At 37.1% G+C, this 22,892-nt stretch overlaps 2 protein-coding genes across 2 annotated transcripts in view; one reads left to right on the plus strand and one right to left on the minus strand.

The window, feature by feature from the left end:
- LOC121917183 (ADP-ribosylation factor-like protein 13B) overlaps positions 1-22,892 on the minus strand; it is a 63,762-nt gene that overhangs the window by 13,216 nt on the left and 27,654 nt on the right. Inside the window, exons 5-6 of the mRNA XM_042442905.1 lie at positions 5,557-5,662; positions 3,252-3,454 (exon numbers count right to left, since the gene is read on the minus strand). Of these exons, the coding sequence (XP_042298839.1) occupies positions 3,252-3,454; positions 5,557-5,662 (309 nt within the window). The remainder of the gene's footprint in view (positions 1-3,251; positions 3,455-5,556; positions 5,663-22,892) is intronic.
- LOC121917184 (syntaxin-19-like) lies at positions 8,020-15,681 on the plus strand. Its single transcript, XM_042442907.1, has 2 exons — positions 8,020-8,241; positions 14,487-15,681. The coding sequence occupies exon 2, from the start codon at positions 14,535-14,537 to the stop codon at positions 15,417-15,419; it is 885 nt and encodes a 294-aa protein (XP_042298841.1). The 5' UTR covers positions 8,020-8,241; positions 14,487-14,534; the 3' UTR covers positions 15,420-15,681.

The following is a 22,892-nucleotide window of genomic DNA, read 5'->3' on the forward strand; positions in this document are numbered from 1 at the left end:
TGCGGTCTCTTCCAACTCTATGACTCTATGATCAAGCTTAGCCAATTTAGCAATAGATCCCATGACACCAGCAGTCCAGGGCTGCCATTAAAAACATCTATTCTCTGAGGTGTGATACTGATGCCTACAGAAGCTGTAACACATCTCATTGCTGGCTGTGGACTGGAGAGAACGAACATCAGCAACTGGAACTTGAAAAGTAAAGACTGCGGGATGACAAGTATTTTACAAGTATTCAGTCACAAAGATATCAAACTAATGTTCTCTGAGGAATTAATATTACCTGCATTATGTACTTTCTTCCATCTTATATATACATCTGTTAAATATGCCTATCATTTTTACAAACATACCTCCAGAAACTCTTGTTTAATAGAAGAACACAAGGTATAGACATATATATTGGGAACATAGGAGAAGGCTTTTCAATTACTGCTTCCAAGCTTTGGGATTCCCTCTCGAAAGGAGGCTAGCATGGTTTCTTCTTTGATGTCCTTTCAAGGACAAGTGATAATTTCTCTGTTCTGAGGGGCTTTTAAGAGACTGATGACATGGACTTTTACTAGTGTAAAGTTTTAATTATGTTTCTCTTTTATAGATTTGCTTTAATTCAATTAAACTATTGAATGTTAACAATAATGTTTTGCATGGTTTTACTTGTCTTGTGCTTTTAACTGCATGTGTTTTAACTTTTGTGAGCAGTCTTGAGTCCTGGATTTGGGGAAAAGGCTGGATATAAATCAATATTTATATTGAAGACCTATGCTAGATCAAACCAAAGGCCTATCTAGTCCAGCATTCTATTCAATGCCAACTAGTAGAATGTGACTCCAACAAGACCGTCTCTTGTTCACGTTCCAAGAAACTGGCATACAGAACAGAAGCCTATGTCTCTGATACTACGGCCAGTATATATCCATCTTGGCTAGTAACCACTGCTAGCTTAACCCTCTATATATGTGAATAGATGGAGAGCATAACATCATCATCAACAACAGCTCCCACCTTCAGGTAGCTTCCTTTAAAAATCTGCATCTTGAAAGCTAGTTAATCCCAAATTCCCAAAGCTGCTAAAAATCTCTGCTTTAAAAGCAGAATTTTGCAAGCAGAAAGTGAGCTTGTCCTTGTACAGAGGACAGATGATCCACAACTACACCCTTCTTACACTATAATTCAGAAAACTATGTGACATGTACTGCCTGCCCAGCAGGGTTTGAAACCTGTATTTCTATGGAAGAAAACTCTAGATCAGGTGTGAGAAACATGAACCCTATGGGCTTTCTCCTGCCCCACAACCATTTTTGCTTCCTCTAAGCCTCCATTATGCTTCCTTGAAAAACAAACAAACAAACAAACATCCAAACTCTGCAAAACATAAAGAGATGCTTCCCTGAATCTATTTACAATGCAAAAATAGATTGCTATTTGTTGGCCCTTCCCAGCTTGTTTCTTTCAGATTGCTTTTCAAGTCCACCTTCCTTTAAGCCACCCTTGTAAGGATCTTGCAGGTCTCTGTGGTACTTCTGGACACTCTACCAGCATCCAAATAACAGAGAAGCCCATCATCTGTGCTCCTACTTATATCATTAATTTATTATTGCAGCTGGTAACTCACTTACTGCTCCTGCTTTAGCACATATTATATACCAAAACAATTTAATGGTGGAGGAAGTCTGAGTACAGGACATGTATGTGTATTATGAAGATAAAGAAAAATGAAATGCATACATGAAAATGGGTAAATTATAAAGGAACAGTAACTTATGTTCAATAATAAAATGGATAAATGAATGAAAGGAAGTTTTGATAAAACAACAACAAAAATACAAATTTTAAAAAATAAAATATAATGCAAAAAGAAAAGAAAAGAAAGAGTAATGGTCAACAAATGTTTAGATCTCATCCTTTTAACGTATATGTGCGTGTATGTATATGTGTGTGCACCTTCAAGTAGTTCCTGACTCATGGCGAGCCTAAATCAAACCTATCATGGGGTTTTCTTGGCAAGATTTGTTCAGAGGTTTGTCTTTGCTTTCTCCTGAGGCTGAGAGCATGTGACTTGCCCAGGTCACCCAGTTAATACAATTATGCACTTAAAGGTACTTTTGAAGAGAGCTAAATTTAAAAACAATGTTTAGACTGCATGAGCAACAGTGTTGTTGTTGTTTTTTTTGGGGGGGGGGGTTCTTTGTTTTCTCCTCTTTTCTAGTTATACTGATTTGTTGCCATAAATAAATTAAAAGCTTAAAAAAGAAGTGTGTGTGTGTGTGTACAAAAAGATATACACTTGTTCCTCCATATTCGCTAGGGTTAGGGGCACAAGACCCCCGTGAATATGGAAAAACCGCAAATAACAAAAACATATGTTTTTACCTGAGAGGACACCTCTCTAGGAATCTCTAGGTCTTCCAGTGCAACTCTGTGGTCAACGTCCGACAGATACTGACCATAGAACTGTGCTGGAGAAGCTACAAATGCCTAGTAGAGTATTCTCTCTAGGAATCTCTAGGCCTTTCAGGGCAACTTTTAGTTAAAGTTAACCACAGAGTTGTGCTGGAGGACCTAGATATTCCTAGAGAGAACATATTAATCAAATCCGCAAATATCAAATCCGCAAATATGGAGGGATGACTGTATATATATATTCCAAGTCCTTAAAAGTATCTAATATATTTATTTGGATCGGGATCTTACAGACCATCTTAAAAACATCCAAAAAAGAGTGTCAGTTTGGAAAGGGCAAAAGAGACTATTGGATAAAACTGGTATTTTAACAGGCACTAATATTGTTCTCATTACTCAAATATATTTACAAAAGGCATTTTGCTTACTCAGTCACACATGTTAGTTTGCTTTCGTGTTGTAATGTTATATTCTTCTTTTTGTGCTTTTTATATTTACAGTGGCCCCTTTGTATCTACTAGGCGGGTTTGGTTCCAGGACCCTTGGTGGGTATCAAAATAAGTTGATACTCAAATTTCATTATATAGAATGGCATAGCAAAATGGTGTCCCTTATATAAAATGGCAAAATCAAGGTTTGCTTTTTGGATTTTTTTTTTTAAAGAGTTTTAAGCCGTGCATGGTTGAATCTGTGGATACCAAATCCGTGGATATAGAGGTTCAACTGAATTGTATGCGGTATACTGCTCATAAGCAGGGTGGTATAAAATATTTTAAGTAAATAAAAATTAGATCATTTCAAAAATGATCTTGCTCTCAGCCCTTACGTGTAATGGAAAAGGAAAGTACCTTTCTTCCCGTATCTTCCTCACTCGTTCTGCCCGTTCACGTTTCTCTTGTTCTTCAGCTGCCTTTTGCTCTGCAGTGTCTTTCTGGATTCGTTCATGTAAGGCATCAAAATCTTTAGCTATAATATGCAACAACCAAAGTAAACCTTTTTTGATAGACTTGTCAATTTTTTTCCCATAGCCCATGATAGCTGAGCAAGGTTCCTATAAACAAGAGAAAGTTACGTTGTGTTATTATATTTTTAAAATGTGATCTGTATGAATACTGGCATCATAACTCAACAATAAATAATTCCTCAAAGTAATTGTACAAGTGCTTCACACTTGTCAATAAGAACTCATACAGAGTTTGGAACACTACAGAACATAACCAAAAGGGATATGGGTGCAGATTTATCTCAACACCCTGATACCCGCTTTTTCAAATGTTTTCCAAAGATTCTTTTTAAAACCAAATTCTAGGGATCATTTTGGAGATTTGATATAAGAAATGTTTAGAGAGGCTTTAGATAGGATAATGTCTCAAGTTTCCTTTTTCTTATTTTCCTTTTCATTGGAGTAGAATAAATGGAACCTACCATTAAATGCTGTATTATGAATTGTTCCACCCAATCAGCCAGATCTTCAGAGTTCTATAGAAACTGAGTTAGTCTTCAGTGAGCAATTTAGAATTTGAGTTGCTCCCATAGCTTTTTTTGACCGTTACTATTCCTTTTCTGCTTCTGCAGACCTTCACAATAGTTCATGTGGAAGGGATCTAGGAGTCTTAGTAGACCACAAGTTGAACATGAGTCAGCAGTGTGATGTGGCAGCAGAAGACCAACGCAATTCTTGGTTGCATCAATAGGAGTATTGTGTCTAGATAGAGGGAAATGACAGTACTGCTGTATTCTGCTTTGGTCAGGCCTCACTTGGAATACTGTGCCCAATTCTGGGCACCTCAATTCAAGAAGGGTGGTAAGAAGCTGGAATGTGCCCATAGGAGGACAACCAAAATGGTGAAAGGTCTGGAAGCCATGCCCTATGAGAAGCGGCTTAGGGAGCTGGAAATGTTTAGCCTGATCAAAAGAAGATGAAGAGGGGACATGATAGTCCTGTTTAAATATGTGAATGGATGTCATATTGAAGAGGGAAGAGGCTTGTTTTCCATGGCTCCAGAGACTAGGACAAGAAGCAACTAATTTAAACTACAAGGAAAAAAGATTCCACCTAGATTTCAGGAGGAATTTCCTAATGGTCAGAGCTATTCAACAGTGTAATATTCTGCCTTAGAGTGTGATGGAGTCTCCTTCTTTAGAGGTTCTCAAACAGAAGCTGGAGGGACATCGGTCAGGAGTGATTTGATTGGTGTTGCTGCATGGCATGGGTTTGGACCTAATGGCCCCTGTGTTCCTTTCCAACTCTGTGACTCTATGAAGCTCAGTAAGCATATTGTTGTTTCACTCTTACTTCAATAACCTTGAACCATTACAGTTCAGCACCTATTATGATTTCAAAACATTACATAGCTTATTCAATGGTATTTAAAAGGAATTAATTTTATAGTTTTAGGAGGGGTAAAAATAAAGCTTTTATTATTACTGTATTACACAAAATGAAATACAACACTTTACCACCTACTGAAATGGAGATGACCTACAAAGTTGCAGTAAGCACATACTAAAAGTAGTCTTACATTTTTTCTAGATTGTGACATTCTCAAAGTAGAACAGATTTATGCAGTAATGTATAAATGAATATAAAGTTATGTTAAAGTGAAATGTCCAAGTGGCACTACTAATATGCAAAGCAAGGGTTTAGACACCCCACCAGAGATTTAAAGAAATCATGAAGGGGATTGTGAGGCCACACATGCTAGTCTCATTGTGCCCAGCAGCACTACACATCTGCTTCAGCTGTGAAAGGGTTCTGTGCATACATTAACATGTGAAGAAACCTTATGCACATGAAATCTTTTTAAACACTGGGTGAACTGAGCACATCAGTGTGGGAGAAGCTGCTGGTGAATCTCAATGCCGTTTCTCCCCTCCTTGTAAGGGAGGTTTTATAGGAATACTCCACAGCCAATAAATCTGTTCACTAGTACTACGAGCTCTTCAAATACAGTTGTCTACTTTAAGTCTGAAACCCAACATTAGTCCAAACCAGAGCAACCCGCTGAAATAAAACATAGCTCAGGAGCATAAAGAGATGGGAATATGACTGCTGGCAGGCCAGAAGAAAACAACAGGATTACACAATTCTAATTCCAACATTCTGTCCAAGTATCAGGTTTAAGGAGGTTAATCTTATTAAAATGCACTTACAATCTGACAGAGGCATTTGTGCTCGTTGACAAGTTTTTCAAGAGATAAACACTCAATTACATCTGCTTCGGCCAAGGCACCTTCTTTGTCCTGCTTATTAGCTAACCTAAGGGAAAGAGTGCCACCAGGTGAGAAGATGTATCAGTATTGTTTATATCTGCAAAACGTCAAGTTCAAGTCAAGTCAAGAAGCAGTAGCATTAGAACACAGAATATTTGAATTCATATAGACGATGGAAAAGAGATATGAAACTGTTACTAATGTTGAACACTGTTTCTAATATTGCCCATTTCCTAATACCATAATTATCCCTGCATGAAGTATGTCAGATTTAGATTGGTTAGTTCTCAGAAAACACCATTCATAACCACATATTAATTAGTCTTCAATCACACCTTACCAATTTCATGATTGAAACTCCATAGAGATTTGACCCAGACAACAGCCCATAGAAAGATAAAAAAAATCGTGTTCCCTCCTTTCCTTTTCTAATCCCCCTATACCCTTGTTTTGGGGAAGAGTCAAGCTTTAGATTCAAGTCCCCTCTAAATACTGAATATGGATATGGATATCTGTGTTTAATAACTTACAAAAAAGCAGCATGTAAATCCATCGATTGCTAACATGGTAGGGATAACCAAATTGAAGGATATTCCTAGTTAAAGTGTCCATGGTTACTGTGTGCACTAGAACTCACTTTGCACTGCTAGTCATAACAAAAGAGCTATGATGGAAAGGAAAAACAGTCGTCCCCCCCCCCCCCCCCCCCCCCGTTAACATTGCTGTGATTCTTCACTGTACACGGTATTCCTGCATTGTACTTATAAGTGCATTATAAGAACCATGCAGGAATGATTTTTGAAAGACATAGCAGGATTCAAGTGACAATGCAACTAACAGAACAGGTTGGTCTTTTTCTCCTTTCCTTGGGACAAAATTCTCATGTACAAGAATCTGATTTTTCTTGAAATCTTGGAACAACAACCATCAAGGTTAGAAGAATATTTCAGTTTCTTAAATGCCAAATACAATATAACAGGGCTTCAAGAAAAATGCTGACTTTTAGGCAAAAGCACTGGAAGACAACCAGCAATCCAAGAACCAAAAACTTATAGTATAATAAGTTTAAATAAGCAACACAAAGAACGTGTTATGGTAATTACAGTAATAATATTGACAGCTAGGAGTTCATCATGTGGAAGGTGTCTTCTATATATGGAAGGTATAGTTTACACCTTGCCTTAAAACACTGCATATGATAAGTGACACTAAATTAAAAGATATACTAGCAGAATAATACACCTGCACAAGCACTCCCACAGGCAGAAGTACGTAAACTGCTATAAAACTTGGATCTAACCCAATATACCTGATTTTGGCTCATATGCTTAACTAGCATTCAGAGTAAAATGTTATCTTATTTGTTATTATTATCTTTACAATAAGATGACCTATGGTACACCAATGTGCATGAATGGCCTCCAATCACACAGTGAGTTTAAAGCCAAAAAAGTAATCTAAGAGAGAACATAGAAGAACTCTGAACCAAGTGTATCTGGTCTTTGTACCACTTTTAAAGTATTTTGGTTTCACTATCAATTTCTTAATATCTTTTTTAAAAATAATCATATGAACAATGAGTTTCAAAATAGAACCCTAGAATATTTCAAAAACTAAAAAAGTTGTATTTATTGTGGCATACAAAATGTTCAAGATTCAACTTCATTTAACTTGGATTTAATGAGACTAATGTAAATAATAAAGATAGTTTGCAAGCTCAACTGAGTTGTATGGGCACCATGATCCTGACCATTTCCTACATTGCTACTAATTTTCTAACAAATTATTCATATTTCACCCTTCCACCAAAGACCTCAAGCCACCGTATCTAATTCCATTCTCCACATTCAGAAATGCACTGCATATTAAGATTCATTCTTCTAAAGATTTCAAATTTTTGTTTGTCCAAGAACTAGGGCTCAAAAGTGCCAGTGGTGTAGTGTTTTCTCTCGAATAGCATCTCGCAGAGCTATGACAAAACAGCACTGGAAGTAAAAACTGTCCACTTCATCCATGTAGATGGAAAGACTTTGTGTATGTTCATGAGCTTCACGATACCAGCCCAAATGTCAAAGGAACTTCTTCTATTCCCTGTTTTTCTAACTTCTTATGATGATCTTTTCCTCCCGATTTTGTTCTAACTTATTATGATAGGTAAATTTTTACAAAATTCTCTGTCGTTTGTATGCCAATCACCTGATCTTCAGAGGATTTATTTTTAGAAATAAAATCGCATTAAGCAACAGGTATTTTCACTGCAAGCCAGAAAGTACAGTAAGAAGGGAGCAATGCAAAAACGCTTCCTGGTATTGCCTAATTAGAATAGAATGGCCCGCCTTAGAAGCAAGACTAGGTCTCCAACAGGCAGAACCAGATTCCCCAACTGTAAAGTAACTAATTTGCTCTTGTACTGTAGTACATCATAACCAGTCAATACTCTCACACTCCACAGCTTTCCAAGATGCATTTTCCAAGTGATTATAAGCTCTAGGAGGATTAAGCAAGCAGAATGTTTTAATGGAACTCACACTCCAGCTTTATTATTTATGCGCACAAGGACACTGCAAATTACCTTAAACAGATCCTAAAGCATGAGACTTCTGAAACACCCGGATTTTTAAAAAGGTAAGTAGATTATTTTTATTTTGTGTCGAATAATACAAAATAGGGCACTGTGGAATTTAAAAAACTCAAAGATGCCTTAAAAATAGTGAGTGCATGTCCTCTGCAAAACTAGAAAGTGCTTCTAATAGATATGTTTGTAGAGCTTTATTACTTAGATACATGAATACTAATTTGCTAGGCATGTTTTATGCGCCTAAACTAGTTTCTCTTGGATGTATGCCAGGAGGAGCTTAAGGACGAGAGCTCACTTTTAATTTTCCAAGTCAATAGAATCTCTTTGCACAAAGATCTCATTTTAAAACCAAGGAAGGCTTATAAGAAAAACAAAACAAAAACCCTTGAAATTATATCCTGTGAGAGTGGGTTACTTAACTGGTAAAATGCTAAAAATACCAACCCAAACGCAAAATGAACAAGAGAAGCTCACTTTATTTATACATTATCTTGTAAATAATGTTTTGATTTCAGAATATGTTCTTTTATTGTAATACTAAAAATGGAGTAGAATCAAGCTGAAATAAGAACAGAAATAAGTTCTAAAATGTCTCAGGGAGCTTTATTGCAGCTGGAAAACTTCAGCATTTTTATTTTAGGAATCATGGGAAAAGGGAGTGTATGTGTACATTTGACAGAAATGACATCATCTCACATTTATGAAAAAACATTTGTACTGTATGCAGAACTTCTTTCAGTCAAAGGTCGTGCTCAGTGATAGGGCTAAATAACTTCCAAATATAGGATTTTTATAATCCTAAAAAAAGGGGGTCATTTGAACAAAAATGATTCAAGAGCTATTCTGCATCTTACAGCTGCTAGCTGCAGAATTTGCACTAAAGGAGATCTTGGTGTCTCCTTTTATACATACAAGATTTCCTATAAAGTCTATCTTAAAGTGCTATTAAAAGATTTTAGCATTTGATTCATTGAGAAATTAGTGGGTTTTTTGCCACTGTACTTTTATTCCTGAACTACAGATCAGAACCTTTCAAACTCTGTGTCTCGAGAGCTCTTTGTGCTGACTTTTCCATTAATAGGCACCTCAAACCTGCCACAGAATCTCTGTCTGTTGCATGCAAAAGGTTCCTGGTTCAGTTAACGTATTTTTTAAGTAGACATAAGAAACAATCTGCCCCTTGTCCAAAATTTGCAACAGAAACTTTTGTGAGATCTCAAACAATATTGGCTCATCCAAAAATAAAATGATTCTAACTGTCACTGTGTTTAATCTGCACATGATATAAGAAATATATTACAAAATGTAATACTGCTGCTTACAAATCCCCCGGCCCCTGATATCTCAGAAAATTTATAGGTTTTGCAAAACACTGTGTTTAGTGTTATTCCGTTCCCATTTGTCAACTGCACCTTTAGTTTCACTATGAGCAATTTTGTATTATGAACTCCTCCTCATTTCTGAATCACATTGTCTTAATTCAATCATCTCCACCCTACTTCACTGGGAATATGAATATGGAATAAACAAGACCTTTCCAGCTTTTAATGTTTTTGTAAGAGCAACACAGTACCTGGTATTAAATCCAGACCTAGCACTCTTAATTCTAATGCACTAGGACAAAAGGTGGTGGTGGTGGTGGGGAAGTGTACACAGGGTATTTTTCTGATTCTTAGAAGAACTGCATTGTACTGAAAGACAATGTCAAAGAGTGTTTGTCCATGTAGAGTAAAATGTGTTACACCTAAACACACAGAACCAGAAAACACAATTTGGAATCAATGTTGATTTTTAAAAATGAGATTTAAATATCCAATATTTCTTGCATTGTGAGAGTAAGTAAAACTTTAGCATTAGATTTTTTTTAAAAAAAATCTGAAAATGCAACTGTCCTCCACCAAAATCAGCTAAACATCAAATACCACAGAAGATTTTAAAAAAATATCAAAATAATGCATTTTAAAAGCTGGCTAAGCCTAGTACCTAGAAACAAAGAAATAAATGGACAAATGTCTAGATCAGAGTATTCCAGAAACAGGATACCATGACTCAAAATGCTTTGTGCTACTAGCTTCTAAACTCACTCCATAAAGGAGAAGCATTCAGAGAAGAGTACCTGAAAACTTTAATGCCCAGCTTTATATGGGGATCGACAGTCCCTAAGATAGACTGGTGACAAAGTATTTATGCTTTCGAAATCAAGTGTTTATAATAAAGCCAATGCATATTGATGTCTGCCACGTTCTTTCACTGTAATATGTGTGTATAAGTATAAAAAAGTAAGGGAGAAGGGAGACATGTCTTGTTGTGTCTTTAAGAATAATAAATTTATTTATTTCAGCATGATCTTTCATGGATTAAAATTTAGAGAGGAAGTTGATTTTAACCCACAACATTTCATACTAAAATCACTTATTCTTAAGGATCCAAAAAAAAACACCTACCTTTTAGTTCCTTTGTTTTTATTGTGAAGCAGACTAATATGGCTCTGCTGTTGTTATTGTTGTTAATTGCTGTCAAATGGACTTCAACTTACAATAACTCTATGAATGAGAGGCCTCCAAGTTACCTTGCTATCACCAGCTCTCCTCAGGACTTACAAGTTCACAGCTACCTCTTTTTTTAAAAAAAGTGCTACAAGTATTTCCTAGCTAAAGAGGTAGAGCAATGGAATATACAAAAGCATACAGCTAATGACGACAAGGCTTCATACTTTATTATTAGAATGGGCTAAAATTTCAGTTATTGAATTTAAACCAAGATAGCCCTATTTTGTCATCTGAAAACACCATAAAATTGCTATTTAATTACAGAACTATCAGACATACTATACTGATGTTAGTTAAAGATGAGCTAGACTGTTTTAGGAGAGCTTTTTAGATCACTTTCCTTGGAGTCTTAATTCAGCACTCCTGATCACTTTCACATACTTGCAAATAGAACTTTTCAAGTGATATTTTAAAGTGTGTAAAGCATTTTTAACATTAGTAAATATTTCCTTAATTAAACCATATTGTCTACTGTGGGAGTCACATTTTGCAATGCTAAGGTATTACTAGAATAAAAGTTGGTTTATACAATGTACCCCACCTCCACCTGTAAACTGCAGTTGTCCAAACAACTGGTACTGAAACACGCTTGCCCAATAGGTTTCAGAACACTCACAGTATTCTAAGGAAATTGGAATGGAATCCATATTTAGAAGACAGTTATAAGGAATTACTGGTTTCTCAATATTAAGTGGGGAACAATTTTGTAAGAAATGAGTAGGGCATGCTCAGCAATTGATTTAATGAATGTGTTTCCCAGTTTCATAATTTCACTAAATTCTCTAAATATATCATGCAAATACAGATTCCAGATCAGAATGCACAAGTGGCTAATTTTCAGATGCTTAAATTGTTACGTAAATCTGCGTACAAGGTCCCATGTGCTGCCTGCATTTACTCATATGCTGCTTAAAGACACAGTTAACATGGACAAATTCCAATTCTATTTTATTAATTCAAATATGGATGCCCCTTCATCTAAATTGAAGATTATGCTTCAGATTAACCAGAAAGGTAATTTTATTCCGACTGCAATCCTTGAAACAACGTGAGGAAGTTCGGTTGATTACAGTGCCCAAATTATAGGTCAGAAGTGTGTTTATATAGCAATATCCCATACAGGTTCTATATATAACTCCCTTACGCATTTGCTGGCCCAGTTTGGTAGGGGGAAAACATACCAGTACTGTACTGTACATGCTCTCTGATCTGAGCAATTTGGAGACTCCCCATGCCAGCATGCCCAATAGGTTTGAGCACTGGACTACAAACTGGTGATCAGGGTTTGAATCTTTGCTTGGCCATGTAAACTCAGTAGGTGACCTCAGGCAAGTCACATTTTCTCAGCCTCAGAGAAAGGCAAAGTCAAACCCCCTATGAACAAATATTGACAAGAAAACACCATGATAGGGTTGCTTTAGTGTTGCCATAAGTTGGAAATGACCTTTAGGCACGCAACAACATATCCCATACTTGTTCTCCATGCAAGTCCCTTTCACATTTTTGGCACACAGTGGAATAAACTTCATACCAGTATTGTATAAGCTCCTTGATCTATACAACATCTGTGCGACTTCCCATGCAGACTACCAGATTGCTGAATAATTAGCTTTTAAGGACTAATCTTCCAGCTCTCCATAAAGAAATGCAGGCTGTACAGTAACAGAACATTAGTAGTCTGTTATTTGCCAGCATATAAACTTTGACTTACAATGATTCTTACAAATAAGAACTCCCACAAGACCTTTTTATTAGCAGCCCTGCCCAGGCCTTGCAAACTCAGAGTCGTTGCTTACTTTATTGAGTAAATCTACCTGTAATGTAGTCTTCCTCTTCCCCTATTGCCTTCTACTCTTCCTAGCATTATCCTCTTTACCAAAGTCATTTGGGGGGTACTAAGGAATGAAATACCCCTTATAGTGCACAGCTCAGTCTTCAAACATGGCCAGAATCCTCTTCCATTGTCTACAGATAAGAAAAGCATGTGAGAAAAGAATAGCATGTGGAAAAGGGGAAAAAATCGTAAAGGGGCACCTGAAAGCCAGTGCAGTTTGGGACTATAATGCTATGAGACCAGGCTCTCAACCTCAGGGGAAGGCAATGGCAAATCTTTTCTGAACAAATCTTGCCAAGAAAACTCCATGATAGGGTTAAGGTGATGATTTGAAGGGACACAGCAACAAAATAACAGAAGGGGTACCTAAGAATAAACAAGTGAGCAATAAGCAACAGTATATGACACAACATGGTGAACCAAAAGAAACATGGTCTTAGCAGGCTGACAATAAATGGACTAAAGTGGAAAGCCTAGTAAGGCTTTTTATATAACTCCCTAGGACTGAAAGTTAGACCCAGATATACTGGACCTGCCCCCTCGACCAAAAAACACAAGCACCAATAAAATAAAATAAAAATCCAGAACTTTATCAAAAGGCCATGTGATTGCATGTTATGACACTATCTACTGGGAATAGCTTTTTGGGAAACATCAAAATATGCACAGATTTTCTTTCAGACATCAGATATGTAGTAAACAGTAACCTACATACTTTATAGAAAGAAGAACGAAGCCATCTAAATTACTCTCTAAATTCAGTATGGCATAAGGTCTGAGACACTTTCAAAGCATAGTTCAAACGATGCACAACATAAATCCATAGCAACCTTCAAATATTATACTGTACTTGGTAGTGACTGAATCTGTCTATGGTATACTAGATTCTTTCTTTGAACAACTTTTTTGACTACAGAATACACAAAACACCATTTAGAGACCAAAAATTACTACAGGTTAGATTTCAATAAGATAGGTCTTTATTGACATTTCATACCTGCTTATTTATTTTATATATTTGTTATGTGAAAAACCAAGACTTCATTTATATAAATGAAATAAATCTGGGTTTCGCACATCAGTATAATGGTATTTTTCCAGATTTACAGTGTTTCAGAATTTAAAAGCAACACCAGCAATCTCTCCTTGAACAATGTATTAACAACTTCTCCGCAACTAGCAAGCCCACTATTTCGAAATGTAGAATTCTCAGATTTCCCATTTTTAAAATGTTTAAAATCACAGGTTTACTTCTCTTCATAAAGACTGGTGCAGATGGCTGTGTTCCTCCCAGTCATAATCAGAAGATTGCTATGAAGTTGCATGCTCCTTCCTCCTCTTCCATCTCACAAATGTTCTTCCATGTCCTTTTTTTCCAAATATAGGATTTCATAAGCATGTAAAGGAAAGACTAAGAACTACTGCTTAGTTAGAAATCACACAGCACTGTTTTTACTTTAGTACAAGTGTCAAATGTTGCATCATGATGAGCTCTTCAAAAGGAAAAGGACTGTGCAAACCTACAAGCAACTCTGAAAGATGATTAAGAAATAAACACTACTTGCATACTGTGACATGCTGCTTTGTATATGCAAATCATTTCAGCTTGCCCCCCCCCCCAAAAAAAAGGTCAAAAGTGCTAAAATGGCATGTTTGGCCAGAGTTAGGCTAGAGGAAGTAACATGTGCTTTGCATCAAGACTTACTGCAAAATAACTTCTCAGGCTAACCACTGACCAAGTGAGCACTTAGTGAGTCTCAAAAAAAAGTCTGTTATCACATGTAATACATTTACATTACTTGTGGTGTTGCATTTTCCTAGTTTCTTTTTCTTTTAGCAACAGGTTTTTTTTGTCATACTTATAATATGCCAGTATAAACAACTAACTGAAGTGGTTTTAAATCCTTAGGTTTATGCCACTGACTGGGCTACACAACCATCATAAATTCTGCAGAAAATGAAAGACCGCCTTCAAGAATTTAAACTGAAAGCAAAGCAACTTCAACTACTAGAAGAAAGCAGCTGTGTTTCTGGTGTTGTGGCTGAGGAACAAGGAGAGCTTGAACAAACAGCTGTCATATTTGAAAAGGAGCCAGTAACAGAAAGGTACCTGAATGAAATCCAACGACTTCACAATGATATTAACAACTTGGCCACGGATGTTCAGAAGTTTAGTCAGCAGCAAAAGAGCCTGGTGGCTTCCATGAGAAGATTCAGTGTGCTTAAAAAGGAATGCAGTGCCACAAGAGAAATAAAAATTCAAGCAGAACACATTAGTATGGGCTTGGATGACTTGTCAAAAACAGTGAAGAAGGTAGAAAAAGAGTATGGTTCATCATCTGCTGTTGGAAGGGTTCTTAGTTCTCAGCGGGCAGTCCTATTCCGCCGCTTCCAAAATATTATGTTTCTGTACAATGGTGCTATAACAGCCAAGCAAGAAAAATGCAAAGGTTTTATTGTGCGTCAGCTTGAAGTAGCAGGAAAACAAGTTTCTGAAGAAGAATTGAATGATATGGTTCAACAAGGGAAGTGGGAAATCTTCAATGAAAATCTGCTGACTGAGGTCAAGATCACTAAGGCTCAGCTATCTGAGATTGAACAAAGACATAAAGAACTGGTCAATCTGGAGAATCAGGTGAAAGACTTAAAGGGCCTCTTCATCCAAATCTCACTTTTGGTTGAAGAGCAAGGTGAAATGATCAACAACATTGAAATGGAAGTGACTAATACTCAGGATTATGTTCAGGCCTCAAGAGAAAAGTTCAGGCTGGCAGCAAAGTACCGAAAGAGAAATCCTTGTAGAGCATTATGCTGCTGTTGCTGCTGTCCATGCAGCAAATAAAGGGGCTTCTGGGCACCTCAATCCTCTTTGCAATAACCCTGACCTAGTGTATGACTTGGATGGGATGAAGGGCAAGTAGCTGGTTTACCAGGCATGAATACATGGTGTTACAGTTTTTGTTTTCTCAAGTGACCTATCTTGTGTGCTGTGGGCTGGCAGGCAAAGGGCACAAAACTAAAGCAAATACACATACACAAATGGAAGGGGGCATCTACAAAGGAATAGGATACTCTTGTCCATGTTCACTACATGCCATCATTTTAAAGAGCTGTCTGAGAGCTCCTTTTGGGTAACAGTGAGAAGCAGGGTTCCTCTACCTATTTTAACATAATGCGCCTTTAAAAATAACACAAAATACTGCTGACACATGACAGGAAGTAGTTCTGTTAACATTCACTGGTCACTAATAATGCCACAAGCAAAGCATTGGCCAAACAAGTCCATGAAATACAGGCATAACCAATTTACAATAACATCCAAAACCCACAAAAAAATTCAAGATGTAAACTTTTAAAGCTCTACTGGCTTCTTCATCAGGCAAAGGTATAAAAAAAATCATACAGGAGGAAAAAATGTATGACAATGTAGGTTACACGTCTAAATTTAAGATGTTATTCTTGTGTTCTGTGTTGAGATGGTGTGAATGGATATCTATGCAGGCAGCTCCCTCCTCTTTCTGGTGGCATTGGGAACAAAGCATTTCAGAGTCCAGGAGATAAATTTTGAATTCCATTAGCAATGTAAATTCCCAAAATGGAGGTCAGTGATTAACATTTTTTTTAAAAAAAAAATTATCCTGTATGATTTTTAACACCTTTGCCTGATGAAGAAGCCACTGGAACTTTGAAAGCTTGCATCATGTATTTTGTGCATTGTGCTTGGCTGGATGAAGTTATCACTGTTCTGTAGATTTGGATGTTATTGTATGTTTTGTGGCTTTTCAATGTTATTTGCTTATATAGCTACTCCAGAATATGTTTCCTAGGCACAGTGTCACGCTCAAAAGATTCACTTCTTTGAGAAATGATTGCATATCCCTAAGTCAATTTTATTCAGTAGTTTGGATAAAGGGAAATGCAAACCCACCACAACAAAACTAGGACAGCATTATTTGGAAGGTGCTTGGCCAATTTAGTAACAACTTATAGCCTTTGTAAAAGAGGTGGCTTGACTAAGAGAAAAGTGTTAGGAACAATGTGCGAATGGTTTTTTGTTTTGTTCTGTTTTTGTTTTTGCTGCAAGACTATTTCAAGATGTTCACTTAAGCCACATTGAAATAAGTTTAAAAACAAACAAAACAATGTTACAAAGTATAAGAAGCACAACACTTTCAAGAATACAGTGAAGGCTAGAACTGTTTAAATTACTGTAGCATTTCTCTGATGCCACTTATAGCATCCTGTACACAAGATAACAGGAGCAATTCTCAGACATTTTGGGAAATGTATATCTGTAACGAGGTTTTGGTTATACTTTCACAATGTATATAGCACTTTATAAAGAACCGGTTTTAAAATATATAATACAGGTTGAGCATCCCTTATCTAAAATTCCAAAATCCAAAACATTCTAAGATCCAAAATTGTCCACATAGGCAGCTCTGATAGTGACACCCTTGCTTTCTAATGGTTCAGTGTACACAGACTTTGTTTTGTCTACAAAATTATTTTAAAATATTATGTATAGAATTACCTTCAGTTTAAGTGTACACAGCAGTGTATAAGAAATAAATGAATTGGATGTTTAGATTTGCATCTCATCTCCAAGATATCTCATTACGTATATGAATATATTCCAAAATTAATTTTAAAAATTCCAAAATCCCAAACACTTCTGGTCCCAAGTGTTTTAGCTAAGGGACACTCAACCTGTATGATAAACTTGTTAGCAGTGCAATTAATTTTACCTTAAATATATCTACATTTGATATTACTTTAAGAGTCATGGCTCCATCTTAACACATCCTGGAAAGGCTTTCATGGCCGGCATCCATAGTTCTTTGTGGGTTTTTCAAGCTTTGTGCAATGGCAAATGAAAACTAGCCAGGGCCAGGGCGGTTTCCCACCAGACAATGGATCACTAATTAGAAACCCTGAGGCCTTACCATTCAACTACAGACGAACAGAGATTAACATGTAAATCATCTCCTCTCAGCCAAGGGTCACACAGGATACATATGGCCCTTCTTATATACAGATTTCTTAAACATGGATTCAAGCATCCATGGTTTGAAAATGTTTAAAAAAAGTATAAATTTGAAATATCAAACCTTGATTTTCCATTTTTTATAAGGGACACTATTTTGCTATGCCATTATATTTAATGCGACTTGAGCATCCACTGATTATATTATCCACGAGGGATCTTGGAAGCAAACCCCAGCGTATAACAAGGGTCCACTTTATATATCCCACTCACTTTCATGCCAGGATTCTCCGAAGATGTCAGTCACAGATGCTGGCGAAACTTCAGGAATAAACTATTCCAAGGCACGGCCACATAGCCCATGAACCCACAAAAAAACCTATGTTTCAAAATTTTGCCTAGATTTTTTTAGCACATTCCTCTGAACAACAGTTACCAAGATAGCCTCTTTTAGTACTCAATCCTCTTCCCAGGATATATTAGGAACTACAGTTCAAGGGAGTGCACTTGAGCTTTCTAGCAGAGAATTCTAATTACCTGGAATTACCTGTTATGAATCTTTAACAGTTGCCTTGATATCAAACACATGCACATTCAGAGAACAAGGCCAAAAGAAAGATACAAGGTAAAAATAAACTTGTTTGCCACTGCTGCATACACAGGGAAAGAAACCCAGTTTCCTGCTACAAGTGCCTATAAAAGCAAAGATTATATTGACACAGTGAATACGAGAGACTTTCTGTTTACTTCATTTCCTCTGAACTATCACTACCAATGTCTTCCTTCTCCTATGCTCTCTAAAAGTACCCTCTATGCCCTCTAAAAGTACCCTCAGATTCTGAATCTCCAAGATTCAAAAATGTGATGTACTGCTTTTAGTGTGTGACTACAACTCTGGAGACTGGGGCCCGTTCCGCACGGGCAAAAAGTACGTACTAGGGTTACGAAAAGTACGTACATAGTACGTACAAAATGGCGGCACCCTATACACATGGGCGTCACCATTTTGACGTAGCGGACGCTTAGCATCTGCACGTTGCAGCTCACTTATGATGCCACAAGTGTGCCATTGGCGCCTTGCAGCGTCATAAGCACGCCGCCAAAAGAAGCCGCTTTTTGGGGCTTCTTTTTCGGCCACCGGGAAGCCTCGCCGTTTGGAGGCTGAGGCTTCCCGGCAGTGGAAATAGAGGCGCTGGCAGACCGCCCTTTTTGGGCGGTCTGTAAAGCACCTGAGATTCTATTCCCAGCTCAGCCATGAAACCCACTGGGTAACCTTGAGCAACACACTCTCTCTCAGCCTCAGGGGAATGCAATGGCAAAGATTCTCTGAACAAATCTTGCCAAGAAAACCCCATGATATGGCCTTAGGGTCGCATAAATTGGAAATGATGTGAAAGCATACAACACTCAAACAAGGCCAACTCTTTCAGGCTCACAATTCTGTCTAGTTCTTTGGGCCCCATCCAAAATATTTCTAGGTTTGACTATGCCTTACTACCATCAAACTGGAAGCCAGCTGTCAGACTTGAGCAAACTCAGAACCAATATGCATCAAAGAGTCCAGGATGTGAAACAGCAGAAAACGTATTGAATACACACAGTCAGAAATTCACCAGTCAGTATTTAAGCTAGAACTGCCCCTCAACAGCCAAGCAATACACTAAAAACCCAGAAATCCAAACTTCAGCCCAACTCCATTTGGTGCCAAAGCTAGCACCTCCAATTCCCATAGCTTCTTCCCCCCTACTAGCCAGCCCCAGGTCTCAACCTTCTCACCAACTCTATCTCTTTCAAACTCAGGCAAACTATCTTTCCCAAAACTATCCTCAAAGGGGCGGGATATAAATAAATAAATGATGATGATGATGATGATGATGATGATGATGATTCTAACCAGCTGCACATATCCCATCCCCCCTATGCCAACTAGCTATCTGCTTACCCATAAGCCACAGCAACTATTAGCCTACCCATCAGCCCCAAGCAAGCAAGCAAGCATATAACATAGTTCATTACTGACTACACAATCAGAACTATGACAGAATCCATGTATGCAAGCATTGTTCTGACACCAGCTCAGAGTGAAGACACTATTTAAAAACAGTAAGGCTGTGTGTATATCAATATAAGCTTTTCCCAATAATCTCATAAATTCATTTTGCCCCCAAATACATTGGAACATACTGGGGGGGGGGGGGGGGGGGGATGAACATAAAATAGACCAAACATAAAGCCAAAGCTTCTAAAACTTTTAGTTTTTTGTGGGTTTTTCAAGCTATGTGGCCATGTTCTAGAAGAGTTTCTTCCTGAGGTTTCACCAGCATCTTTGGCTGGCATCTTCTAAACCTTTGTTAGCAGTTTGTACCACTGCCTTGTTTTGCAGTGTCCTGAACTTGCTACCCCAAATGTGAAGATATAATTATAATTATTCAGAAATAAAAAGCTTTTCCCTGCAAGATAACATTTATGTTGTCAGCAACATTAACTTTCCATTATTGTCAAACTGATGTTCCAAAACGCAAATTCCTCTTTTTTAAAAAGCTTGTTTATCTTCACTCTGAAGACAAGACCATTTTTATATACCTTGTTTGTTATTTAAAGTGCAAATCTATCACCAGTGCAAGACAAGAATGAACCTAATGTGTGGGAAACATTAAATTATCCAATGCTGACAATTTACATATTATAGAACTATAAATACCTCATGCTTTGTTATAATTGAAAGAGGACAAGAAAAGATCTGAGATGTATTTGTGAAACACTGAAGTTAAAGAAGGCTGACTGGAGCAAACGTTTTGGTATAACTTTTGCCTGAAAGCCACTGTTAATAGAAAATACCTTCTGTTTTGCTCTAAGCTAATTTTATTAAAAAAATATTTATGTCCAATGTAACTGATAACCATTTCACACATACCAAAGAAACCTTTTTGAAAATGGCTTAAGTACAAAAACTACAGCAAGCACAGTTTCACACTTAAGATTTTGATATGAGGTACAAAAATTTGACCAACCATGTACATTTACTAATTTTCTTTTGCCATTAATATGCAAGCAACTGAGAAAGGCATTAATTCTCACTTCTAGGCAGGATTTACAAAGCTGGGAACCAATGTCATAAATGAGTATCATGGCCAAACACTCTTCATTTTCCATTCTTCATCTTCTGCTATATACCAGCAATGGGCCCTAATACTTGCTTTGTATAAAACCAGTTTCCCCTGTCATTTCCAAACTAAGGAAATCTGGCTCATTCTCGCTTAACAAAATAGAATAGTAAACAAGAATAATATATTAATCATCCTTGATTTCAATAATCCTGATCTGCTAACTTTGATTAAGATAGATTTTCCCAATTCAGATAAAATAGGGAACTTGGCCCCAACAACTTGGCCCCCTCATTATTTAGGCACGGAAATTCAAAAACATTCACAATTCACTGAATACCCGATTTGCCATTTGAACTTGAGATATTTTAGTATCAGAGATCCAAAAGCAAAGCATGAAAGGATCCCTGGTAGCAGATGCTATTATATAACTCTAATGTTTCAAGTTCTTGTTTCACAACTGTTGTTTGTAAAAATCAGTCCTACCCATTTTGCAAGGCTAGCATAAACTAGTTGCTGCTAAGCCAGTCAGGTTTGTTAGATCAAGCATATCTAGCTAAAATCTCATATAACATTCTCTTCAAGGCAACAGTTTCTTCAAAATGCACACAGCCTTTTAATTTAAAGTCATCTGAAAGATCAGATAAGGTAAAAATACACAGTAGAAAAGAGATAATTTTACATTTGCCAATAGGTCAGATGCCAATGCTTAAAGCAAAAGGTTTTTTTTTATCTAACTGCACTTGAACATCTGATACAGTACTGATAACATTTTTATATGGCAGAAATTGAACATCTGAGCTTCTCCAAATTATTTGCTTGATTTCTAAGTCTGTAATTCAATTGGCATAGTTCAGTGTTGGGGAACTTCAGCCCTCAGATGTTGATGAACTCCTCTCATACCTCACAACTGGAAAGACTGGGCTAGGACTAATGGAAAGTGGGAGTTCAACAGCAATGGACAGGATACATGATTTCTTGACATATTTTCTTCCCTCACAGTGCTATCAATGGGCTTTCGAGTATGGCTATCAACTAATATGCCTAGAGGTGTCAGATTAATGAAGACAAGTAATTCTAATGTCAGACCTAATCCCAATGCCAAGCAATTACAGGATATACCAGAAGGCATCTGAAGCACTCCAGTACCATACTGGTATTTATTCTCTCTAGCCATCCTTTTTTCTTTTAGAGATTTTTGATCTACCTCCTATGTAGTCTGCAGGCAAGGGAAACAGGGTAAATTGTACAGTTATGTAAAACAGCCAAGGCCAAAACCATGAGCCTAAAAGAGGCCCTTTCCCCCCACTGCAACAGTATCACAGTTGTACTGTTTCTGTAACCTATGGTTTTTGTTTTTTTATGGCTACTGGTTAAACATGCTTCATAAGGGAGCAACCTTGGTAAACGCAGCTAAGCAAGGTCTAGACGATGAAAGGCTCAATCAAGTGAAAGCGTCCAATGACTTAAGACAGGAAAGCATCAGAAGCAGAGTTTCCAGAGTGAAACCTGGAGAGGGTTCCTATACCTTTAATGGTTGTGTAAGAAAGGGAATTTCAACAGGTCTTGTTGTGTGACAAGTTAGACCTGCTGAAATTGCCTTTTCTATTAAAGGCACACAAGCCCTTTCCATCTTCTAATCTGGCAATGCTAATCATAAGGGAGGTGGTAGGGAATAAGAAAATAAAGGCAGATTTTTTTCACTCAGAGAAAATGCAGAAAGGATGAAGCTACTTATTTTACAGCGTGACCATACCAAAAGATATGATCAGCATAGTTATGCTGCTGGAAAAATATAGACATTCAGCTCAGATTTGGGTGTTGTTGCTCTGATGAAACATGCTTTCCAAAACAAAGTGCAACAAAATCTGTACTAAAAGGCTTGAAGACAGCAAAGGAATGGAAAAATCTTTCTTTTCACTCCAGTACTAATTTCTTTTTAAATTAAGTTTCTACTTTGTTTCTAGTTTATTACTTGCACAGTGCAGAGGTTACCCACAGTTGAAGCAAATAAAAATAAAAATACATTTATAACAGATATCTTCAATTTTGAAAGAAACTGTTTTCACAAATTACTTTAGTGCCCTGAGAGGGTAAAGAAAAAAAACACCTTTTGCCATCACTACCCCCTTTCCCACCCCTACCCACTAGTCATACCTATAGCAACAATGAAGTAATTTGTCTTTTTCTCCATCAGTAACTTCTTTGAAAGCACTTACTACTA

Source organism: Sceloporus undulatus, unplaced genomic scaffold, assembly GCF_019175285.1.
Source record: "Sceloporus undulatus isolate JIND9_A2432 ecotype Alabama unplaced genomic scaffold, SceUnd_v1.1 scaffold_12, whole genome shotgun sequence".
Lineage (NCBI taxonomy): Eukaryota > Metazoa > Chordata > Lepidosauria > Squamata > Phrynosomatidae > Sceloporus > Sceloporus undulatus.